The sequence below is a fragment of the Tursiops truncatus genome, chromosome 13, assembly GCF_011762595.2.
Source record: "Tursiops truncatus isolate mTurTru1 chromosome 13, mTurTru1.mat.Y, whole genome shotgun sequence".
In the NCBI taxonomy this organism is placed as follows: domain Eukaryota; kingdom Metazoa; phylum Chordata; class Mammalia; order Artiodactyla; family Delphinidae; genus Tursiops; species Tursiops truncatus.
This window is the reverse complement of record NC_047046.1, coordinates 63,265,346-63,290,376: the sequence shown is the minus strand read 5'-3', so window position 1 is coordinate 63,290,376 and position 25,031 is coordinate 63,265,346. Positions and strand designations below refer to the sequence as shown.

Below are 25,031 nucleotides of genomic sequence, written 5' to 3'. Positions count from 1 at the left end.
CTTTACTGTACCCATCATTTACTTTAGTGTAAGGAGTGGGGAAGGGGTCCACATTTTGTTTTGTTTTGTTTCCTACGTGATTGGCCAGTTTTCCCAATCCCATTTACTGAAAAATCCATCTTAAAATAAAAATTGAAATCTCACCTTTACTATTTGCTAAATTCATATGCATATGAATTTATGTGAGTCTGTTTATGGACTGCCAGTGACATTTTATTGATCTGTTTCTCTGTTCATGATCCATTACAAAATATTTTATTTTTATGACTTTATGTTTTCATATCTGGTAAGGCTGGTCCCCTTTCTCCGATTAGTCACCTGCTTCAGAAATCTCTTGGCTATTCTTTTTTTTTTTTTTTTTTTTGCGGTACGCGGGCCCCTCACTGTTGTGGCCTCTCCCGTTGCGGAGCACAGGCTCCGGACGCACAGGCTCAGCGGCCATGGCTCACGGGCCCAGCCGCTCCGTGGCATGTGGGATCTTCCCGGACCGGGGCACGAACCCGTGTCCCCTGCGTCGGCAGGCGGACTCCCAACCACTGCGCCACCAGGGAAGCCCTCACTTAAGTCTTTTTAAAGAATGCTTCAGTCATGATTTAAAACTTTCTTTGTATGGATCATGCCCATTTCTTATGAGCGTGTTCCTAGGTGTTATATCTATTTTCGTTGCCAAGTAAATGGGATCCTCTAATATATTTTTGAGCTTGTCCACTGTGCGTGTAGGAAAGTATCCAGTCATATCCTCTGCAAATAATGATGTTTTTTCACCAGCTCATTTCTAACTCTTTAACCTTGTAATTCTTCAACATTTTTGATCTTGAGACTTCAAAGGGGGACCAGACTTCCTAGGTACAAGGAACCTGCTGAACCCATTCTGGCTCATCAGTACATCAACCAGGCTTTTATGGGCTGGGGGATGCTTGTCCCCTGAGAATATTTTCACTGTAATTTTTGATCGTCTGGAGACCAGAACTCTCAGTGCAGATAAATGATGAATGGTGGTGGGCGGGGTGGAGGGGTTGGGGATAGTTACTTGGAAGGTGCTGACCGGTCAGGCCGGGGGCAAGTGTGGCAGAGGGAAGGAAAGCTCCCATCCCCGGAGATGTGCACTGGAGAAACCAAACATACAGGGGTGGCTGGACTCTGGGCTGTGCTCCAAAGGGGGTGTTTGCTGTACACCCTCCAGCAGTCTCTCCATCACAGCTGCCCAGCTCTGGGGTCCTGCCCAGACAGCTGTGTAGCCCAGACGCCCACCTGCTGGCTCCCACATCCTTGACTGCAGGACCCAGCTCCCACGGGATTCCTTCTGGGTTCCTATTTCTCCCTACTATTTTGCTGTGGGTTAGTGTTACTGCTCAGGAAAGTCAGAAGCTCCTCAAAAGCAGGTGCAGGGTCTTGTTTGGAGCCCCACACAGCATGAAGCCCCAGTCGAGACGTGGTGAGTGATCAATAACGTTTGCGAATTGACTGTATTCCATGAGGAAACCGCTCGTGACAAATGAGTTTCCACTCGCATCCTAATTGTCCTTTCTTTGGAGAGGGCTCCTGGAACCAAACAGCCATCAGTTCTACAGCGGGCAAGAGAGAAAATTATAGCCGAGGAGGGACAGGGCTCAAGTGTAAATAAGAAAAGGAAATGCTTGGACTTTCTCGATGCAATAAAAGTTCTATATAATAATATTATATGGAACTAACTGTGCAATTAAGCCCGAAAATTGCAAGCTTCCAGTTTGTCCTTCCAGCCAAATGCCAGGCGGTTCTCATGGTGGATGGCGTCTGCTTAGAAGAAAAGTGCAAGTTTTGAGGCAAATCTGAGGTTTCACTTCCTTTGGAAAACACAGGCTGGGGTGGGATCCTTGAGGCCATCCGGCTGGGCCGCTGATCCAGGCCTTATCTCCAAATCGAAGTGGACAGCAGCAGGGAGGCCAACGTGTTTTTCAAGAGCTGAGGCGTAACTAGGACATCTTATACCTGGATGAGGCCTGGGGGTGTGATCCTGCCCTCCTTCCTCCCTCGGCCCCTTCCGCCCCCACCCCACCCCCCAGCTTTTCCCTACCCCTTCTGACCCCAGGGGTCCGGAGCAGGGGTGTGGCTGTGAGTAACGGGTCAGAGGGTACACTATCCTAGCTGGTTTCCAGGACAGCCTGTTGCCGACACCTCCTCAAATGCAGCTCCAAGCAGATTCCTCTCCCATCCAGAAGCTTCCCTGACTTCCTTCCTTCCCATGGCCTCTTACACAGTCCGAGTGCATCTGAGGCCTCCTCTCCCTGCCAGCGCTTCCCCAGTGGAGTTCCCCAACCCCACCCCAATGGAGTCCCTGCCCCTCGGCCTGCCCCCAAGGGACCCTGTCCTCACCTCTGGCCTAGCTCTTAGCACTGCTGTCTTTATCTCCCATTTTTCTGTGAGTCCTTAAGGAATTCCATCCCTTTCATCCCTGTTTCTCCAGCCGCAGATGGGTAAACTCCGCTTAGGAAACCTGGAGCCCGACAGCTTGGATTCAAGTCCCAACTCTGCCTCAGTTTCTCCACTTGAAAAATGGGTTTTGGAGAGGATTAAGTAAGAGAATCTACATAAAATATTTAGGTCAGCAACTCACACCGAACACTCAGTACATCTCAGCTGATAGTTTCATTCTGTCTATATCAGCTGGAGGAATACAACATATGTTGTATCTCTGTCAAGCTGGGTGCCTGTCTCTTCCTCATGCTCCCCACACAGGGCCTGTAGGATTGTTTGTAATGAATTAGGGCACATTCTGGAGAAGCAATTTCCAGACCCCAATGTGTGTTCACACTTATTTCCCTGTGTAACCTGGCAGCATCCCTGAGACACCTGGGTTGGGGGTAGAGGACAGAATCAGGAAGTCCACAGTCGGGCACAGCAGCCCCAAGACAGCAGAGGCTGAGCTGCTCGTGACCTCAGAATCCAAAGATCCACCTGGAACCAGAATATTTAAGTGGGTCAGCTAGAGGACACCATAGCACCATCGAGTGTGTGGGCAGCAAGGGACCTTCACAGCCTCCTGGTCTCACATAAAAGAAGCCGAAGCTCAGAAAGGGAACGTGGCCAGTCCAAGGTCACCAGTAACTCAGCTGCAGAGCACAGAGGAATTGTCAGTGCAGACTTTAATTGTACCTCCTCCCCAGAAGCGTCGTAGCCCCCTCTGCTGACTGCACACCTGGGCATTTCTCAGCCCCGCCTCTTCATGCCCTTTCCCAAAACAGGCCTCGGCCTTTCTCCGCTCCAGCTCTGGCCCTCTCACCTGGCAGTGCTTTCCCTTCTCCCACCATCAAGCCCCCTGGCCCAGCGGCAACAGGAGTTGCACAGGGATCCCTGGGCTCACAGGTCAAGGTGGCTGGACGGCAGAGCGCACTCAGGCTGGCCAGCTGTGTAAGCACCTTGGTGCCTTCTAGAAGAAACACTAAACTACATCCCCAGGAAGGGTTGAAATAAGTGCTGCCTCTTAACCCACTCCGAACACAACTCCTCAAATAACACAAAATCTAAACCATTCCCACCCCTCTGCAGGAGACGGCTGCTTTGGGCAGAAATGCTAAAAGAATAGTGCTCCCGGGGGCTCCCCACCCTCCTGTGAGCTCGTGGCCGTGGGGAGTGTAGCCCACCAGCCCACCAGCCGGGACACGTCCTGCAAAGGCAGCCAGAGGCAGCTGGGATTCTGAAGCTCCGTAACCCGGGGCCTAGTGCTCTTTATGGGAAACAAGTGATTTATTTTATTATCTAAATTTTCGGTGGTTTAATAAGGTTTAATAAGCCTCCCAAGGAGTCTTCTGGCTCGGGAAATCGTCTGTAATAAACACAAGTAGTAAATCCTTTATTTGGAACATAAAGAGGTGTGCAATTTCTCTTAAAAGGAAACAAGTCTTCCCCCCTCCCCCGCCTCGCCCTCTAATAAATAAAGGATGAATACATAATTAAAGAACCACAGTCTGAAGGGATACCACTTATGTGTCTGGCTCAGACCCCCAGGGCCAGCCCAGGAGGCAGGTAGGTGCTATCTAGCCTCATTCCCAAATCTGGAAAAGAATCCACATCCCTTCTCTGCCCCTGTGCAACTCCACCCTCGCCCTCACTAATTCTGCCAGGTGTCTTTGAAGCTCCAGGCCCAGGCAGGGGAGGAACTGGAGGCTGGAGAGGGGACCACTCCCAGGGCAGTGGGAGCCTGCCAACTGGGGCCAGTCTGCCGTGGGGATTTGGCAGATGGAAGCATCATCCTGGGCCCCAGATTTGCTGACCTGAGCATGACTCAAGGAGGCACTGGACTTGTGGACCAAGGCAATAGAATTGTCCTGAAAGTCACATCACTGAGGTCGCCATGGAGGACAGGAAAGGGATGGGACTGGAGCAGAACTCAAATCCCTGACCTGCTGTTTTCTAGCCATGTGACTTGGGGCAAAGGACTTAGCCTCTCTGGTCCCCATCAAATGAGACTCATAATAGGATGAAATGAATAGATATAAGCACTTTACAAATGATAGGGCTCTGTTCAAATGTCCGATGTCCCCAGTGCAGAGGGCTGGGGCCACCCACTGCCTTTTGTGACTTCAAGGCTCTCTCTACTGTGTATTTGAACAGACCTCATTCATTCAGCATCTCCCATGTTCCTGCCTAATGGCATCCTGGGAATGATACAGACATAGAAGAGACAATCCTGGAGCAAGTGAGATCCATGCAGTTACTTCCCCATTTCCCACGTAAGCAAACTGAGGGCAGCAGGAGTATACACATAATTTGCCAATCCCTGCACTTCACATTCCTAGTAAAACCAGTCCTAGAACATGGGGTGCCTACTAGCCAGACGACCCCACACCCGGCTGGGGTCACAGGCTTAGGCGTCAGAATACCTGGTTCTAGTTCCAGCCCTGACACTAATGTGCTGTGTGACCTTGGGCATCAGCTACTCACTGTGCCTTATTTTCCTCATTTGTAAAGTAGGCGTAAAGTTTCTACCAGCCTTGCCTGCCTCTTTGGGTTAGGAGTACATGAGACAGGAGGTATGAAAGGACCTTGGAAGACTACAATGTCCTCCACATGCTGGGGTGGCCCTGGGAATGTCTTTGGGAGAGGTGATTAAATAGTATGGTCTCTGCAAAACTATACAGAAGGGAAATTAGTTCCTGGTACGACGCCACCTCCCTCTGTCAAGACCCCTGTTGGGTGTCTTTGTCCCTCCTGGACTTCCTAATTGCCAGCAGTGTTTGAGTACCTCCTCTGTCCCAGGAGCACTTCCTGTGCCTTCCCTCATTTGATCCGCCCAGCAACTCTTACCATCCCCACTGAACAGATGAAGAAACTGAGCTCAGGAGGGTGAAACCTAGTCCCCGAGGCCAGGATGTGGACCCGGGAGGTCCTAAAGCAGGGCCCTCGCTCTCCACCTCCCAGCATAATCCCCCTGTTGTCAGATGGCTGTCAGCCAACTTCAGGCACACGCTGGCTGAGAACAGCTTCCTGTGTGATCTCGCTCAGGATCCAGGTTAAACACACCTTCAGGCGGGACTCTAGAAATCCAAAGCTTTCCAGATCCAAATGATACGGGGCAGGTCCTTCCTGCCCCTCTGCCCAGTGAGACCTTCTTTATCCTTCACAGATCAGACAGGGCGCCTCCTCCTGGAAGTCTGCTCCGATCCCCCAGCCCGCAGGGGTCTGTTGCCTCCGTGTCCGTACCTCTGTCACTGGTGCTCAGTCCTGAGCCCCCCTGGCCTGCTTGGGTCTTAGGTCCCTAGTGTACAACCCTCAGCCCTCTGATTAAATCTCTAAACCTTTGGGGGCTAGGGTCCAAATCCCCCTACCCACAAGTCGGACTTTGTAAGGGGCAGTGTTATAAGGGGAATGAACGTGAGCTTTGGCACCAAATGCAGCCGGGTTCAGGCCCTGGTTCGGACACTTGTGTGTGGCATTGGGCAAGACACTTACCCTCTCCATACTCTTTCTTTATCTCTAGATTGCAGGTGACGATAAAAATATGTACCTTTCACGGTCGTGTTGATTGAAGAAGGCTTAGAGGTGCAATGACCGACACGTTACAGGCACTTGATAGATGGTAGCTGGTATTGATTGTTATTATAAACGCTGGCTTGCCTGCTTGATTGATTTGGCGATTAGAACAGGACACAAATAAAAACAAAAATTCAAGTCACACTCAAGAAATTAGTTCGGAGGACTTCTAGAGCCAGGTTTCTACAGTGCAATTCTCTAAGCCCAAGGCCCCCTCTCTCCTTCCAAAGGCTCCAGCCCCACCTCTTCTCTGATCCTCTCAGAGAAACACCCCCTCCTCCTCTTTAGCTGGTGAGCTGAAGGGCATGACCCATCTCCCTATAGTGAGAGGGGGGAGGCAGGTAGAGTACCTGAGGCAGGTAGAGTACCTGAGGCAGGTAGAGTACCTGAGGCTAGTTCTCATGTTACAGTTGAATTAACCTAGGCCGGAGATGAGAAGTGCTGCCTTCGCCAGAAGGCTACTTGGACGTACCTGGGCTCTAGAACCTTCCACAGAGGGCACAGGTCCAGCGGAGGCTGTGGTGAGCCTCATGTCCTCTAGAATGGGGACCACACCTGAAAAGGTTTCACCCGCCCTGAATTCTGGCTCTTTAACCTCCTTCTTCCACTTGCAAGCTCCTCTTTCCCCCTTTTCCTCCTCCGCCATTAGTTCTTGGCTCTATATTTTTTCTATCACCTTCATACCAGAGGTTCATATTTTGCGTCAAGCCTCTCCTAGCTGTCGAGCGGTTTGGTTTTGTGTTTGTGTGTGTGTGTGTGTGTGTGTGTGTGTGTGTGTGTAATTTTCTTTCCTGAGCGTGTTATTCTTGGAGAAGGAGTGCCCTGGCTTGGGCGATGGGAGGGATGGAAGGGAGGGGATGGAGGGCCTGGGTGCAAAGGTGGGGGCTGGACATGGCATCCCCTCTGGAACACTGCTGTCTGCGGGCCGGCCAGGCATGGGGCTCTTAGGGTCACCAGGGAAGCTTCCAGAGTGTAGGCAGGGTGGGGGCACTTTTTCCCAAAGGGTTAATAAAAACAGCAAACCACAGCCCCCCTTCCCCTGCTACCTCCTGCCAGGAAAAACAGCCCCGAGCTCTGTGGTTACATCTGTTCCTCCAGGAATGGTACAAAGACTCCAAACCATGCCATGGTGAGAAGTCGCTGCTGGACAGACCAGCCTTCAAGTCCAGGGTCACCCAGGCCTGTCACCCCCTCCCCACTGCCAGATCCACTTTGTGCTTTCTCATGGTCATGATGCCGGTTATAAGATTTGCCCTGTCCATCCAATGACAAGATGAGGAAAGAGAAGCCCAGAGAGGTGGTGGGGCCTCCCGGAGTCACACAGCTGTGGTTTCTGACCCCCAGGCCCAAGCAGACCAGCTCCAAAAGCATGGGAAGCAGGACATTTAGCATAGGGGTGGTGCTGTCCATCCCTCAGAGGGCTCGGGTGAGACAGGGATCACCTACACCCCATCCAATGGGTGCCAGCTCCTCTATTTAAGAAGGTAGGGATAAGTTTAAGGAATTGCGGGAAGTTTTCCTGAAAAACATTTTAAAACATTTTTGTCTTTATAAGAATAAGCCCTTGGCAAGCAAGAAAACTTGCGTGAAAGAACTGATTTCCTGAGGTTTTAATGATTTGGGCTTTTAATAGTTGATGGGGCATTTCATTCACGAAGTCTTTTCAGGTGAGAAGGTTCCTCTGAGGGTCAGAACCCTGCTACCATTAGGGTAGCTTCGTGGGAATTAGAAAAAGGTGTCATTTCCTCGATACATCTACTTCCATCTATCAAACCAGTGTGGTAATATACTGATTTTGTCAGAAGACAGCATTTAATGCCATCTGCCAGAAATGATAGCTATCACAAACCCATAATGTCTATGAAGTGAATATTGCCTCTGTGTTGCCTGTTGTATTATCTGTTATCTTCCTGTGTTATCTATTATGTTATCTGTTGCTGTATAACAAATTACTCTGAAACTGAGTAACTTAAAACAAGAATAAACGTTTACTATCCCCGGTGTCTATGAGTCAGGAATTCCGAAGCAGCTTTGCTAAGTGGTTCTGATTCGGTGTCTTTCATGAAGCCGCACTCAGGCTGTCAGCAGGGGTGCTGTCCTCTGAATGCCTGACTGGGACTGAATGACCCGCTCTCCCGGTGGCTCACTCACACAGCGGGTAACTTGGACCTGCTCGGTCCCTTGCCACGTGGACCTCGCCAAAGAACTGTCCTGATGACATGGCAGCTGGCTTCCCCCAGAGTGAGTGAACCCAGAGAGAGCCAGGCAGACACAGCGATGTGTTGTCACTTGTTGTTACTTTAGCCATTCTGATAGGTGTGTGGTGATATCTTATTCCTCTTGGGTGGGTATTGCTGCATCTTTATCACAGCTGTTATGTCCCCGTGAGCTCTGTTAGAGCAAGGGCCTGCTTGCTTTGCCTTCTGTGCATCCCCAGAGCCCAGAGCAGGGCAGGGCACAGGAAGAAACCCAAAGTCTATTTAGAGAATGAATGCACGGCCTGTGGGGTCTCTGGCCCTTTTTAAGCAGGCAGGAAAGCAGCAAGGCCTTTGCTCTGGGAAACCTCTTGAATACCTTCCCCGGGCGAGATTGCTGGGGGAAGGCTAAGGCCCTCCACCACCCACAGAGGAGCAGGGACGAGGGGGGCAGAGCACCCAGCACCCTGACACCCCACCGGGTCCCTGGGGCCTCCAGGCCACTTGGGGCACATATTGTGGGCCTGGCGCTTCTCCCTTCTCCCCTTCCACTGCCTCTGCCTTCTCAGGGCAGAGACATCCCGAGGATAAGTATGTGGGGATCCCCAAAGCTCTTGCCACTGGGCCGTGGGTCTTCCAGACTTTGTTTTTCTTTTCTCCCCACTGTAATTGCAGCCAGGAAAGGGCCAGGCCTTTGCTAGGATTTATCCATGGGCCACAGCCAAGCTTTGCCCCGAGTAGCAGGGCCGTCAGTGCCCTGCAATAAAAATTGAGGTGGCTTGTGGTCCAGGTTGAATCTGTTGACTTAAGTTGTGAATTCTGCTCCCTGAAGGGAGGGCGTGCCTGCTGTCCTCTGCTCCCCCCTCCCCGACCGCTGGCGGCTATGACCAGCCACATTTCATGTCTTATGTATAGATAATGCTGAGGTGTCTTAGAAGAGGCTTCTCCCCGTAGGGATATGTTTCCCGAAGAGTAACAGAATACAGACATGATAAATTAGCTAACAATGAGCTCGAATTTAATATTGAATATAAATATTTATAGGTCAAATGGCTCACAGATATACACATATAGGAGGTCAGTATTTTCTAAAAAATCAAGAATTGCAAATGAAGGGAAACCTCATCAGCTAAGATGAAGCCAGAAATAGGTCAGAAAGCAGAACACCTGCCATAAGGCCCCCATTCCCTTGCTGAAAATGGGCCACGAGATCGGTTTGAAGATTCCTAGAAGCTGTTATCTGTTTGCTAGGGCTGCGATAACAAAGTACCACAGACTGGAGCTTAAACAGCAGAGATTTATTTTCTCACAGTTCGAGAGGCTGGAAGTCCAAGATCAGGGTGTCGGCAGGGTCGGTTTCCTCTGAGGCCTCTCTCTTCGACTTGTAGGTGGCTGTCTTCCACCCTGTGTCCTCACGTGGTCTTCCGTCTGTGTATCTGTGCCCTGCTCTCCTCTTGTAAGGGTACCGGTCATACTGGATGAGAGCCCTCTCATAGGACCCCGTTTTAACCTTAATTCCCCTTTTAAAGAGCCTACCTCGAAATACAGGAACACTGACATACTGGGGGGTTAAGACTGCCACATATGAAGTTGGGCTGGGGAACAACTCAGCTACCGTTAGTAGCCCCCTCCGTTAGTACAGCCTGCATCAGTAGCCAAAAGTAGCAAAATCCGAATCTGTTAGAGGAGTCAGAGGATTTGTGAAATAAACCGAAGCATTCTCCCAGAGGGAGCCCTGAGTCATGAGAGAAAATTCCTCCTTTGGCGCTTGACCCACAGACGTTGTGTGAGTCCGTAGCGGCCACCATTCCCGTAGCATACAGAGCAATGGAGCTTCACATGGCTGTCCGTCCCCGCGTTCAGGAATTGCACATTCCCAAAGTGGAATTCAGTGAAATCGGGCCTGCGAGAAGATTCCACAGCCTTAAAGGCAGACGCCAGCTGCCCAATGACAAGCCCAACTCCAAGTGCCTTTGGGGTCCCGGGAAGAGCCCAGTGGTTCACGAGAAGCCCCAGCTTTTGAGCGGGGCTCTGAGGTGAGATTGGGAAAAGCTGAGGAAGAGGGGCCGGGTTTCTAGCAGAGGGGGAGGGAGGGGAGCCCCAAGCAAAGGCAGGGGTGGGGTGGGCAAGCACGCCCACCGGCCTGGCCTCCCTGGGCCAGGGTCCCGGAGCTGGCATCCCCTCCTGGGGCCACGTCCTCTGACCCGGTCTCTCCTTGTGTGTGTCCCCACAGGGCTCTGGCTGAGAACATGGCCAATGGCATTGACGAGCTGATCGGCATTCCCTTCCCCAACCACAGCAGCGAGGTCCTGTGCAGCCTGAATGAGCAGCGGCATGACGGGCTGCTCTGCGACGTGCTCCTGGTGGTGCAAGAGCAGGAGTACCGCACCCACCGCTCCGTCCTGGCCGCCTGCAGCAAGTACTTCAAGAAGCTCTTCACAGCCGGCACCTTAGCCAGCCAGCCCTACGTCTACGAGATCGACTTCGTCCAGCCCGAGGCGCTGGCCGCCATCCTGGAGTTCGCCTACACCTCCACGCTCACCATCACGGCCTCCAACGTCAAGCACATCCTCAACGCCGCCAGGATGCTGGAGATCCAGTGCATCGTGAACGTGTGCCTGGAGATCATGGAGCCCGGGGGCGACGGGGAGGAGGAGGATGACAAAGAGGACGACGACGATGACGAAGATGACGACGACGAGGAGGACGAAGAGGAGGAGGAGGAGGAAGAGGAGGAGGAGGACGACGACACGGAGGACTTTGCTGATCAAGACAACTTGCCTGACCCCCAGGACATCAGCTGCCACCAAAGCCCCTCCAGGATGGACCACCTCTCGGAGGCCTGTTCAGACGCTCCCAGGGACTTCCCCGATTCCTTCCGGGCCGGCAGCCCTGGCCACCTGGGCGTGATCCGGGACTTCTCCATTGAATCTCTGCTGAGGGAGAACCTGTACCCCAAAGCCAACATCCCCGACAGGAGACCCTCCTTATCTCCGTTCGCCCCGGACTTCTTTCCACACCTCTGGTCGGGGGACTTCGGTGCCTTTGCCCAGCTGCCCGAGCAGCCCATGGACAGCGGGCCCCTAGACCTGGTCATCAAGAACCGCAAGATCAAGGAGGAGGAGAGGGGGGAGCTGCCCCCACCTCCGCCGCCGCCCTTCCCCAGCGACTTCTTCAAGGCCATGTTCCCGGACCTTCCCGGGGGGCCGCTGGGCCCCATCAAGGCAGAGAATGACTACGGTGCCTATCTCAACTTCCTGAGCGCCACCCACCTAGGGGGCCTCTTCCCGCCCTGGCCGCTGGTGGAGGAGCGCAAGCTGAAGCCCAAGGCCTCTCAGCAGTGCCCCATCTGCCACAAAGTCATCATGGGGGCCGGGAAGCTGCCACGGCACATGAGGACCCACACCGGGGAGAAGCCATACATGTGCAACATCTGTGAGGTCCGCTTCACCAGGTGCGAACGGAGGCCTGTGGGTGTGAGGGGCAGGGCGGGGAGGGCCGGGGGCCTCGGGGGTGGAGAGAGAGCCAGGTCAGGGGAGGTCCAGCTGGATCCTGGATGCACAGCAAGCTCATCGCCAGAACAGGTGCTAGGAATTAGCTGGGGCAGTGATTTTCAGATATTTTCCTATCTATGCTATCAGGTATAAGGCCAAGATGCAAAAGAGATCAGAGCGGAGCTGTTCTGGTTAAGGCAGAAGCGGGGAGGGGGGATCTCAGCACCCGCTGTAGATCCAGGAAGGCCGGTTTGAAGCTCCCCAATGGAGTGCAGCCCCTCCTTTATTTTATTTGGAGCCCAGACAGCATGCCAGGGCCTGTCTTGAATGGATTACATATACTACCACCCCCGCCACGTCCTGGAAGTCAGGGAGGGCCATGGGCTTTGTCCACAGATAGGTGATCTGTCTCCCAGTGGCTAGTCAGCCACTCGTAAGCCCAGCTGGGAAACGGCAGAGCTGGGACTTGAACCCCAGTGAGACCCCTGTAGGCCCTTTCAGTCCTATTTTGGGTCAGACCTAAAGGCTGGGCCTCCTTTTACGTTCTCCCCCTTGACTGTCCGTGTTGGGAAGAGGGTTAACTCTATGCCGTTATAAAAGCTGAACTTTGAAATCAATACACGATAAGCCTTTCATCTCTCCCGGACTCCATCCCGTTCAGCACGCGTGTGTTATGTACCTTCTCTGCACAGCAACTTTTGTGGCCAAAACTGATTGGTGGGATGATGTGGGGTCCGATTTGTCCAGTGCTAGGTTTTGATGGGCCTCATTTGGGGGAGATAAGGTCTGTTGGTGCCGATTGTGGTCACTGATGTGAGGCTGACCGTCCCAGCCATGTCCACACTGCGGAAGGTTCTGGTGAGTGCCCTGCATCAGGGCTTGGTCATTTCAGTGTGTCGGATGTGGTTTACCTGCCCTGGGACTGTGACTTCCTAGACCAGGTCCTTTCCCCACATTGCCCCGGTGTCCATCAGAGAGCCCGCCTTGAGAAACCCACGCTTATTCCAGTGGTGCTGCTGCCACCCCGTAGCCCCCTAGCAGTTCATCTTTGGGAATTGCTGGGGGCTCATTCTTTCGATTGGCCCCAGTGGGCCCAAAGCTTTGGTTTTTGAGGAGAATGCAATGTTTGGCATCAGGTTGTTTATCAAATCAGGGGCAGTGCTTTTGGGGGAAAAACAAGATGAGTTCTGCTAAGTAACGAGACGCACTCTCTTTGGCGGCTTGAAAACTCGATTTGAGGTTGCCAGAGAGGGTACCGGAACGTGTTCAGCTGACAGTTGTGAAAACAGCTCTGCAGGGTCTTCCGGTGACCGCTTCGAAAGACAACGCGGATTGTTTCCAAGGTGGCCTGGGGTCCCCTCACAGCTGCTTCTGTGAAGGAAACCCCAGCAGAATCTCCCAGCCGCTCCGAGCTGACAGTGAAGGGAGAATTTCCGGGTGCAGAGGGGCAGGGCCCCCCATACCCCAGGTGTGTCCCCTTCCACCCAGCAGTGCTGACCTCAAGTCCTAGCTTCTCTTACCGCTGCAGAGCAGCTGGCCCCAAAGTCCCCGAGATTCACCCCCGCTCGGGTGCCCCCCACTACTGGCCCTGCCACTCTTATGTCGCCTCCTCCTCCCTCCCTCCTCTTCTCCTGAATTCACCTTAGAGCCATAGAACCCCTGTAAAGGCTTGACAAAAGCACAGGGATAACGGAAGATAAACCAGAGCCCAGTCCAGATTCAAGCACAGGTCATGCATCTGGAGCCAGTGCCTCTCCGCAGCCCCCTGGGAATGACTTCAAGACGTGGACACCCTTCACAGGCCTGGTCCAGAAAAGCCAGCCCCTGAGTCCTGCCATCTGGGCTCCACCTCCTTTGCTTGTCCCCTGCGCAGATGGAGGGGACACCCCTCCCTCCAGGGGAGAGCCTGGTCTGTGGCTTCAAGGAGATGTGCTGCATCTCAGGGTACCTCAGAGCGAGTCTGCCCTGCCCCCCCACCAAGTCCCCATGTCCCTTCCGTTCCCCACTTCCCTCCGGGCCTTTCCCACACTCCGCTGTGAGGGCCATGGCGGTCTGTGTCCCTGCCTTCCCTAGGGAAAGTTTTAAACTCGGTCAGTCGAGACAGACTTCTCACCCTCTTGACACCAGAACATCCTCTGCGTGGGCCTCCTGGTTTGGGCCTCAAAGCTGTGTTGTATAGGAGGGTCGCATTCCAGAACCCTCCCTCCCAGCACATTCCTGCTGATCACTCAGGGTGGTCGATGTGCCTGCCCGCTCACCACCCCTCCAGGCCAGATCAGCTGTGGGGCGGGTTCCAGCCATCCAGCCCCCGGCCCTGCCCTCCCTGCGGTCTAGTCCTGTTCAACAGAACGACAGCCACCCGGGCCCCCGGCCTGTCTCCAGCTGGCGCAGCTTCGTTCCCGCCTCCATCCACATCTCCCCTCACTCGGTGCCCACTGGGCACTGGCCCTCCTGAGACAGATCAGGAAAGCTCTGGGGTCCCCTTCCCAGGAGCAGAGATACCCGGAGTGGGGAGAGGGTGGAGGAGAGTTTCTTGGCCTCCTCCCCTAGGGACTTTATTTCTCACTGCGGGCTGTGGCTGCCCGTGATGGACACCCCTCGACACCCCTCCCCATCACATTCTTCGGAATCGCTCGTTCCTTGCTGCCCTTCTGTCGCCTCCCCGGAGCTGCCTGCAGGATTCTTTTCAGCCTTCAGAGAGCCTCAACCCTGGCCTGTCCAGGTCCGGGTGGCCTGTAACTCTTTATATAGCCAAGTCCTCTCGCAGCCTTTCCACGGGGAGCCCCCCCTTTGTGGCTGACTTCCGGCCGCCAACATCTGTAACACTGCCCTCCTCAGCTGGAGGCGTCTTCAGCAGCCACTTAGAGCAGCAGCTGCTGCCTCTTTGACTCGGAATTCCCAGACTCCCTTGCAATGCAAAGCCACTACCTGGGACTGGACCCCCCGCGAGGCTGAGGGACTCCTGACCTGCTGCCCTCACGTCCTCCTCGTGGACACTATTTTCCTTTCTGGAGCCCGAGTCTTTGCTTAATTATAGCTGAGCTTCTGCTCTCCGGTCAGGCCTCCTTTCCTCTCTTCTTGATGTTGATCCCACTTCCCCTCCCTCCTGGGGGACGTTGGAGTGACCCACCCTCCCCCTGCAAGGTGGCCCCGGCTCTGAGTTATGGCCTCCGATGCCAGCTCCCAGCATGTCCACGCCCCGTGGGAACATCATTCTTCATGGCTTCAGCAGTACAACACGGCGGAGGGGCCTTGGGCATCCTTCCAACAGAGCCCCTTCTGGCCCTGAGGCCCCACTTACTGCTCTCATTCTGTGGGTGTCCAAGAAGGGACTGCAGCCCCACCATCATGTGTCTATTCCTTGGTGTCGGGAATCTCACCTCCGAGCCAGCTCTAGATTTCAGCCAGTCCCACGGTTGTCCCACCACTGATCTTTCCAGCTATGAGACACCCCTGGAGCCACAGGAAAGGCCTCAAAGGCTTCAACCAGATGGTGTATCTCTGGCCCCCTGCTGTCCCCTCCTAGCTCTGGCCATCCCATGATCACCTGGACTCCAAGTTCCTCTGTCTATGCCTGAGTCTATGTGTCCACTCCCCTAGCCTGGTCCAAGGTCACCGTTTTCTTCCTGAGGACGGCTGCAGTCTGTGCTGGCTGCAGAGACAGCTCGTGATGAAACTGGTCCTGTGGCTCCGACTCGGGAGAGAGAAACAGTTCCAGGACTTAGGGCAGAGGTAGCCTGGACCAAGATTCCCCCAGACCCTCCTCGTCAGGAGTCCTTTACTTCTATTCCCAGAAAGTCTGGAAGCCTGGGCCAAAGGTCAGGACTACAGGGTCAGTGGGCCAGAGGTGGCCCCTAGGATGGGCCTTGAAGAACGGGGAGCATGTGGGCCAGGGAGGACAAGAAGGTATTCATCCTCTCTGCGTGCAGAGGGACGCTGCTGCCCTTGGTGGGACTTTTCCCTGCCCACCCACCTCACAGGGCCCTCCCCCTCCTCGTTGCCCCAACCCCTGTCATCACCACCAACTAGGCCTGGCCTGGGCCTGTGAAGGCCTCAGAAGACTCTTAATGCTCCTGTCCTGCCACGTGGGTCCTTGAGTCCAGGCCGCCTGTCGGGGGAGCCCCTAGCGCGCATGCTGGGGCAGTCTTCCCTCCTGGAGCCCCCGCATCCCACCCGCAGCCTGGCTCTCACAGGCGCTCACGTGGTGAAGTCAAGAAACTGCCACACGTGAGAAGAGACCAGCTCCTGAGACAACAGTGGTCCCGTGGAGGAGAAGGATGGGCAACCCAAGCTCTGTACCCCGAGAAATCAATCTCTGATGAGCCACGATTTCCCCAGTCTCCACTGAATCCCCTACCGACATCCTGTGAAGGCTGCAACTTTTAGCCCCCACCCCCTGGCCCCCAGAGCAAGCCAAACGCTGGTTGCTCCGTGGCGCCCCACAGTTCTCTCTCCAAACAAGGCCGGGAGCCTGGCAGATGATGCTTTTTTTTCTTAGTTCTCCCACTCCTGGCAGCTCTGGGGACCTTATTAAGATAATGTAGTATCGTTAGCAGTGGCAGCAGGAAGATAATTTGTCTCAGACCATCAGGTTACCAAGAAGTCTGAGTGGATGGTGTTGGGAAAGCGTTATCCTCACTTGGGAGCCTCCACTGAGGCCCAGGACCCGGGGCCCTTTCCTTTCACTCAGGGGAATGATATCACCAGGACTGGCTCATCTTTCTTGACGATGAGCTCTCCAAGCTGGAAGGGGGAATACCGGTCAAGGCTTGCATGCATGTGACCTGGCCTGGGTCCCAGGTGCAGAGTAAAGGGATGAGACGGCAGACAAGGGGACAGGGCGAGGGAGGAGCACGTCAGGTTTGGACTGGGCAGTTCTGAGAAGTGGCCCCGCACCAGCGGGCCGCGGCCATGACCACCCACTGTACAGTGAGGAGCACCGGGCAGAACTCCAAAGCATCTGCTGGGTTCTTATCCGAGCAGGTTCCAGTACCATCCGGGCCACATGCTGAACAAGTGTGGAGGGAGCAGGGCCGGCATGTGGGGACACAGAAGGCAGTGTCTCCTGGGGACTGCAGCCCCTTGGAAAGGGCACTGCCGTGGTGATCAGGAACCCTAGCTTGAGGGCTTGCATCTGCCTCTAACTAGCTGTGTGACTTTGGCCGAGTCACCTCCCCTCTCTGGGCCTCGGTTTCCCCATGTGTAACACGAGGGGGTTGGAGCAGGTGCTCCCTAAGTTCACGCCCAGATTTATGACTCCATATATTGCCCAAGATCAGGAAAGCTCTGGACACATGACAGCACTTCTCTTTGCCTCCTCTTCCTCACGAGAATGATGGAAGGGCCAATTTCACGGGCTTTACTGAAGCCCTTATAACCAACCACCTGCGCAGTTAGGTCCTGACCCGCGCTCATGATTAGTACTGACGGGAACGTCCCTGAGCCTGGGCTCCTTTTTTGCAGCTCACTGTCCATGAATTTGCTGCTTCCTGCATCATCTTGCTGTCTAGGCGCCTAACAAGACAGGGCCCCAGGAGCCAGGGACAGGGCGGTGGCTCCGCAGGCATGAGGGGCAGCTAAGGGAAACAGCACACGTGACGGCCCTGCCCTGGGAATAGCATGCATGGGAAATAAAGGCAGGAAAGACAGCCTCTGAACAGGTGTTCCCATCTGCCAGGAGCACCTGTGTGGCTGAATTGGGGCCACAGAGCGCAGACAGGGAGACTGGGCCCCCAGGGCTCGGGACTTGCTGGGAGGGCAATGCTGATACGTATGGGGCCTTTAGGGGACAGAAGAGGATGATGCTGACACATCGTCCTCTGTTGCTCCCTCCCTGCCCCTCAGGTGACTTGCCTCGGGCTGCAGCGTTCAAGTGCTCTGGAAGGTCAGGGCAAAGGATAAGGCCTGGGTGGACAGAGAAGGGTTTATGAAAGACTGCATGTGAGTTTGACCACTGAAGAATCAGGGGGATTGGGAGTGGTAGACATTTCAGGCAGGGCAGTTTGCAAGGGTAAACTCAGAGAGGAAGGATGTGGGTGCAGGGAAGAGGAGGGCTCACGGCCGGGAAGGAAAGAGCACACGTGCCGGCATCTACGCTTGGACATCTGGTGGGAACCTAAGGGACGGAGCGTGGTGTCCAAACACAGGATACGCACAGAAGGGGAAGGAGCCAGGGCTTACCAGCATCCATCCCATAATATGGCAGGCTCTGAGCCAGGGGGGCTGGTGGTCCAGCTCATGCCAACGGAGATTCAAAGATGCAAAGCTGACCAGAGCATGGCCTGCTAGGGGAACAGTGTGTCCATGTGGTGCAGTACTGTGGGGAGGGACGGGGGCTGGCAAAGGATATGGGGTGATTCTTTTTTCCAGCTTTATTGAGATATATCTGACATATAACACTGTATAACTTTAAGGTGTACAACAGTGATGATTTGGTATGCACATATATTGTGAAACGATTACCACAATCACATTAGTTAACACACCCATCACCTCACTTAGTTACCTTTTTTGTGTGTGTGGTGAGAACATCTAAGATCTACTCTCTTAGTAACTTTCAAATATATAATACAGTATTGTTCACTATAGTCCCCAAGGGCCCCCAGATCTTATCCCTTTATAACTGGAAGGCGTGAGCTTGTAAGGAGACTTCAAAGCCATGCTAAGGGGTGAGTTAGCACACAGGCCTTTGGACAGGGTTAGGGGGCTTGGAAGATTTTAAGGGGGCACCGGACCCCCAGTCCTGAAGGAAAGTGACCAAGAGCTCAGCTGCTGAGAGTCAGACTGGAACATTCCAACTCACTCATGATGCCTCTGGCAGCAGATCAGATGCGTAAAGGAGCAAGGGTAGAAGAGCGGAAATACATGAAGCCAGCCAGCCAGAGAGAGATTCAGTATGAGCCCATTTCCCAGATGCAAACACTCTCAGAACACCAAAGGTCAAAATGGTGCAGCACAGCCTCCCATTTTAGAGGTCAGGAAACTGAGGCCCAGGGCAGCAAAGGACCTGGTCCGGTTCTTAGAGTGTGCCGAGCCCGGGCCCTGCTCTGCCAATGCACACGCGCATTACATCTACATGGAAAGGTCATTACAGAAATAAGGAGGCTGTGTGACCTCAAGAAAGCCATTCCCTCCCTGGGAATGGGCTGGGTTAGATCAGTATTTTCAAGGTCCTGGGAAGCATACCGCTAGGGATGCAGGTTACTGGGCCCACTGATTCAGACGTGCTCTCAGTAAACTAAATGCTCTCTAAATTTTTTCCAGGACTAACTTATGAGGTTTGTCCACCCTCCTCCCCCGCTGCTCCCATGAAAAGTCTCCACTGGGGACAGTGGCTCCTGCCCAGGCTGAGCTGCTCCCACAGCTTGGCCCAGTCTTCTGACCCCAGAGACGGAAGGCTGGCTGCAGATGCCCTGGTATGATTGTTTGGGCTGTACTTCCTGAGGCAGCCCCTACAGGCTTCAGGCTGGGAACACTCAGTATGAAAATCCTCAGAAGAGCTTGCCAGCAAACCATGCCCAGATAGCCCTCCATGCCCCTCTGCCCCTCACCGGGCTGGTACCTCTGCGAAAGCTGTTTGACTTCGCTGAGCCCCCAGCGATTCCTCAGTCCCAGTGAGGAAATTAATCCAGGTGTGTTGAATCGAGCTCATGCAAACGGAGATTCCTCGTCAATAGGAACTGATGTCTAGCCCTAGGTTCAACTCTGCATGGAGAGGTTAAATAACTTGCCTAAAGGTCACCCAGCAAGTTAGTGGGGGGTCTGAAGCTGGAGCAGGGGCTCCCACACCCCTAGTGGGGATCCCTTTCCTGCACTGTACCTTGCCTGTGAATAATGACTTTCCAGGGTCATTGAAAAGGTGTACTTGCCTGCTCACAGCAGGTGCTCAATGAGAGGAAATTGTCGCCACCTTCTCAGCACGTCTCCCACACTTGGGCCGGTCGCCTCTGAAGTGTGATTTACTTTAGATGCCCTAACAGGAAGCTCAGGAGAAGCAGTGCGTATTTAAAGAGGCCCTTGACATTTGAAGATTTACCATTTGCATTGTCCATTATTTGAGGGTGTCAATACTATTAAATATATGTAATAGTAATTTTTTAAAAAATCTCCCTTATAAGGTTGTAGTGAGGACTGAATGAGATGATGTATTTAAAGCCCCACTGGTGACTCTCAGCTGACCCTCCACTAGGCCCTGGTGAGGATGAGTCCCTCAGCCAGTGCGTGAGCCTAGCCAACCACCCAGCATAGCCAACACCTAGCATCAGTGTTTCGTCAGAGCCTGAGCAAACGTGTGGAGTCCCGAGACATATTCCCCAGGACTGTACAGCGTCACTCTAGGGCTACAGAGAGCACTCTGCACCCCACCCCTACATTTTTACACAGGTCACAGTGCAGTGCTGAGGAGAGAGGCCTAGGCTGTCCTAGTCCCAGCTCTGCCATTACCCTTGCGGTGACCTCAGGGACTTCACCTCCCTGGTCCTAACCCTAACCCTCCCTGGGCCTCAGTCTGCCCACCAGCCAACTGAAGGATTAACCTAGGCCAGTGGTTCTCAGACCACCAGCAGCAGCAACATCCGGCAGCATATTCAAAATGCAAACTCTCTGCTCTCTCCCCCGCAGACCTACTGACTCAGGCGGTCTGGGAGGGAGGCCCGGCACTCGGTGTTTCATCAGACCCTGATAATGGCTCATCAAGTTTGAGATCCACTAGCCAGGATGCTCAAAAATCCAATCACCGGGATGCAATGTGGGTTCCAAAGACCATAAGAGCAGCACGCTGGTGGCAGAAGGGCACATGAGATGTCACAGCGGGGGACTTACTGTGCAGCCTGGGGGCAGCTGGTGGGCTGTGGGAAGGGCAGGGACGGGGATGGCGGTGTCTGGTGTGTGAAGGATACCAACTCTCCCTTCCTCTGCCCTGCCTACCCCACTCTCCTCCCCCACCCCCCACGTGCCCTCCAGCCTTCCAGGGAGCACAGGTGGGGGAAACGGATCTGTCCTTTTGGTCCTTCTCCCCTGGTCCCTGCCAGTGTACTCATGAATGTCCTTTTCTCTCCTGCCCCACCCCTGGGGAACTAGCCGGAAAATGAGAGCCAGTGAGATCTCTAGCGGCCAGGGGACACCAGGAGACCAGGACCCGCTCCTGCTGTGCTGGGGTTATGTTGAGTGTGGTTTAAATCTGGCCATTTTAGGGCGGATGCCTGGGCTCCACATCTGCTCCAACCTCAAAACCAAGCCAAAAATTACAGGCAGACGCTCCACCCAAGCCACACCTGCAGGGAGGAGGTGGGAGGCTGGACACAGCTTCCTGGCCTGCCCGGCCTGGTCAAGGAAGGCTGCAGAAGGATCCTGAGCGTTCTCGAAGCTCACCTGCCTCCACTTCTGTGTGGCTGAAAGGCTCCTTTAGCTGGTTTATGCAGCATTCAGTCTTTACAGAAACAGGCTTGAGATGTCTGTTTTCCTTTCAAGACCGCCAGGAGGTGTGTTGAATCTAGCTCAACACAACCCGAATTTCTCTCCATCAGCTCTGGACAACAGGCATTGACGTCTCGTGCTAGGTTCGGCTCAGTGCAGAGAGGTTAAGTAACTCACCTAAGGTCACCCATCACGTTAGCAGTGGGTTTGCAGCTGGAGCAGAGGCTCCCACACCTGCTGATGGGAGCCGCAGCCCCACGTCATATCTTACCTCTGAATAATACTGCTTAAACCCTGAAAAGCTCTGCCCTAGCTTAGGCTGCATTCTTGTTGCACCTGGCTGTTTTGTAAACCCTGGAATCGTCTGCAGACAAAGAGGAGAGCCAAGGGCTGGGGCTCAGAAACCACAGTGCAGGAGTGACTTGAACAAGGTGTGCCTGATCCCTGTAGCCTCCCAGATTAGTGCTGAGGACTGACAGGTCTCAACAGCCCAGGGGCTGGGATGGGATCAGGGTGAACCTCGAGGAAAGACCCTGTGGCCTGGAGAGAGTGGAGCTGAAGGTGCCATCCAGTATGAGAAGTGGCTGCCCCACTGGAGGACTAATGAAAGACTGCTGGCTTTCGGGGCCTCTGTCCCCAGCAAGGCTATTCTGCAGTCTATGAGACAGGCCCCGACAGAGTGGGCGCTCCATCCTCCTGAGCTTATGCGTAACAGGTGTTCTGGAATGACAGCAGCGTCTCTGGGCCCAGCTCCTGATCCACTCTCTAATCCAGGGGAGGAGCCACACCTGCTTGGGGTGGCGCAGTAGTTGAAGGTAAATTCTAGCAGGGGTCCCATTCCTGAGGGTTGACACCACAGCCGTCGGGAACCTTAGCAGGTTCTGGAGGAGGGGGAGCAGAGAGTGAGGAGTGGCTCCTGGGGTTCTGGGCAGGGACTGACTCTGGCTCTGCCTTGCAGGCAGGACAAGCTGAAGATCCACATGAGGAAGCACACGGGGGAGCGGCCCTACCTGTGCATCCACTGCAACGCCAAGTTCGTGCACAACTACGACCTCAAGAACCACATGCGCATCCACACGGGCGTGCGGCCCTACCAGTGCGAGTTCTGCTACAAGAGCTTCACGCGCTCCGACCACCTGCACCGCCACATCAAGCGCCAGAGCTGCCGTATGGCCCGGCCCCGGCGCGGCCGCAAGCCCGGCGCCTGGAGGGCCGCCAGCCTGCTCTTTGGGCCCGGCGGCCCGGCCCCGGAGAAGGCGGCCTTCGTGATGCCCCCCGCGCTGGGTGACGTGGGCGGCCACCTGGGCGGGGCCGCCGTGTGCCTCCCGGGCCCCAGCCCCGCCAAGCACTTCCTGGCGGCGCCCAAGGGCGCGCTGAGCCTGCAGGAGCTGGAGCGGCAGTTCGAGGAGACGCAGATGAAGCTGTTCGGGCGCGCGCAGCTCGAGGCCGAGCGGAACGCGGGGGGCCTCTTGGCCTTCGCGCTGGCCGAGAACGTGGCCGCCGCGCGTCCCTATTTCCCGCTGCCTGACCCGTGGGCCGCGGGCCTGGCCGGCCTCCCCGGGCTCACCGGCCTCAACCACGTGGCCTCCATGTCTGAAGCCAACAACTAGGCTGGCCTCATCACCCCCAGTCCTGCTTCCCTGTCCCCTCCCGGGCCCACCTGCCCCATCCGATGGGTCTGAACTTTTTATTTCAAAAGAAAAAAGGAAAACAAATAGCAGCCGCAGTGGTATTTTCTGGGCCTCCCGACGCAGCTGCCTCCCCTGTGCTGGGGTCTGAGATGGGCATCCCCTCCCCAAAGGCCTGGCCTCTCTCTGGCTGTCTCTCTGCTCTCACACAGAAACTCACAGGGGCCCGTGCCAAAGAGGAGGCCCCAGATCAGGTGTCCAGAAGCACTTTGGAGCTGTGTGGGGCTAGACGGAGGGAGGTGGCTTGGCCAGAGGCAGACCGGATGGATGGAGCAGGGCTGAAGGTAGGGTCCCGAGATACACATCCTGAGCCCCGCCACTCTAAGGCAGAGTCCCTGCTGACACTGTTCCGATGGGTCATTTTTCCCATCTCCAGTGGCCCTGGGATCCTTAGGGGAAGTGACCTATAGGCAGGGAGAGGGTCTTCTGGGGTCCGGGCCCATTTTTCCCTCCCTGTCCTATGACCGCGGACAGGTCAGCCGTCTGTACCCCAGTTTCACCCTGCTGTGAAAGGGGGCTGGAAATTTTGTTTCCCCCTCCCATCCACCCACCGACACACTCGAACATGCCCATCCATCCAGAGAGAAGCCTTGAGAGAGCAGGGGCTTTGCAGTCTTAACGTCCCTGGTGACGCTGTTTCACTGGACTTAGTTTTATCACGTCCACCTCTACGTTGGCACAGGTGAGAAATGTGGCCAAACTAGACAGGCTAACAGAGGAAGAGGGCTGGGGTGGGCTTGTCCACAGCCCCCAGGCAGCCTTGGGGAACTCTAGATCCTCCCCTCCCCTCTGGGCAGGCCACTGTGCGCATCCGGGGGCTACCATCTCGCATTGTCCCCACCTCTGCGTGGTCCCTCCAATGCCATAAGGAGTCTTTCAGGACTCCGAGGGCCAACACGGAAGGAATGGGGTCCTCCTCTTAACACCTGGCAGCTGCCCCTCTCCACCTGATTCCCGGAAACAGACAAAATGCCCAGTTACCCAGGTGTATGTTTGCTTTTCAGTCGGGGGCTTCTCAGGACTTTGGCATCGCTGTGTTTGAACACCCTCAACCCCTCCGTGGTCCCCCAGGGAGGAAGCCAGCTGTCCAGTGTGGGAAGTCAGAGGCTTGGCTCCAATATGGGCTTGGAGGGCTCTGTGAGTGAGGGCTGTCCACGCATTCTCCCTGGCTCTCTGGTTTGTAGCCAGTCCTGAGAAGGAAGACAGCTCTGCTGGCCCAGTGCCTTCCAGATCTTCTCTCCCCTTTCCTGTCCTTCCCTCCCTTTTCTTGCTGAGTTTGCTTTTGTTTCTCAGTAGCCCAGAGAAGGGAGGAGAGTTCTCCTGTGCAGATGGCCCAGGGCTGGTGTCCCCAATCCAGGAGCTGTGGGCACAGAGACTTCGGCTCTTCCTATTGCCTTGGCTTCTTCCTGAGCAAACGCAAAAAAACAAAAAGGCCAGAGAAGACCACAGACTCTGTCACTCTCCCAGCTCCCCCGCGAAGACACCTGTGACTCCACACACCACCAGCTGCCCTTTCAGCCAGAGGGAACTGTTGCTGACACCCTCTTGTCCTCAGACGTCATCTGCTGGGCAGCTGCCTCTCACACTCCTGTCTCCATTTCTGACCCTCGCTTCTGGGACCCACCAGCCAACATGCCTGTTCCCCCCGCAGCCAAGGGAGTGGGGCTGAGCCAAACTTTAAGAGAAAACGAGGAGAAACGAACAAATTAGAAACCAGTGGTGTTGGGGCTTTTGTTTTTATTTTGTAAAAGGAATGACTTCTCATAAACTCAATTTTTCAGACGACTGGTTAGTTCTTTTTGTTTTCTCTTGGCTACAGTTTGGAGTTGTACATTGTAACATATCCAAAGATGTCGAGTACTGTATGATCAAGAACTTGAAGCAAATGGGTCGTGGAGGTAGGGACGGTAGTGTTTGGTTTTGTTTCCCTTTTTTTTTGGGGGGGGGGACATTTCAGTTTCCCTGTCTGTGGGAGAACTTTGGAATTTTTTTCTATTTATAACTTTTTTTTTATGTGATTGCTTTATGTAAAATGACACTCAACAAGGTTTGCCTTAGTGATTCAAGGGACAATCTTCCATAACTTTGGTCGCACGCTGCATCCCGCCGAGAAAAACTCTCAGCTAATTTTCTGGCCTATTTATTAAACAGTATTAATTGACTTGATTAAATGATATTGAGAGTTGCACTTCTGTGAGAGGTGACAGCCACAAGACTATCTGTAGACATCC

At 54.5% G+C, this 25,031-nt stretch overlaps 1 protein-coding gene across 8 annotated transcripts in view; it reads left to right on the top strand.

Moving 5' to 3' along the window:
• Positions 1–24,585, top strand: part of ZBTB7C (zinc finger and BTB domain containing 7C) — a 365,025-nt gene extending 340,440 nt beyond the window's left edge. For 6 of the 8 annotated variants that reach the window (XM_019937025.3, XM_019937024.3, XM_073790701.1 and 3 more), the window contains 2 exons: positions 10,438–11,658; positions 22,071–24,585. In XM_019937025.3, the coding sequence (XP_019792584.2) occupies positions 10,454–11,658; positions 22,071–22,722 (1,857 nt within the window). In that variant the 5' untranslated portion in view covers positions 10,438–10,453 and the 3' untranslated portion in view covers positions 22,723–24,585. Of the gene's footprint in view, positions 1–1,041; positions 10,241–10,437; positions 11,659–22,070 lie in introns of those variants that run through there. The other 2 variants (XR_012325392.1, XM_019937022.3) reach the window with 2 other exon arrangements.
• The last annotated feature ends 446 nt before the right edge of the window (positions 24,586–25,031 follow it).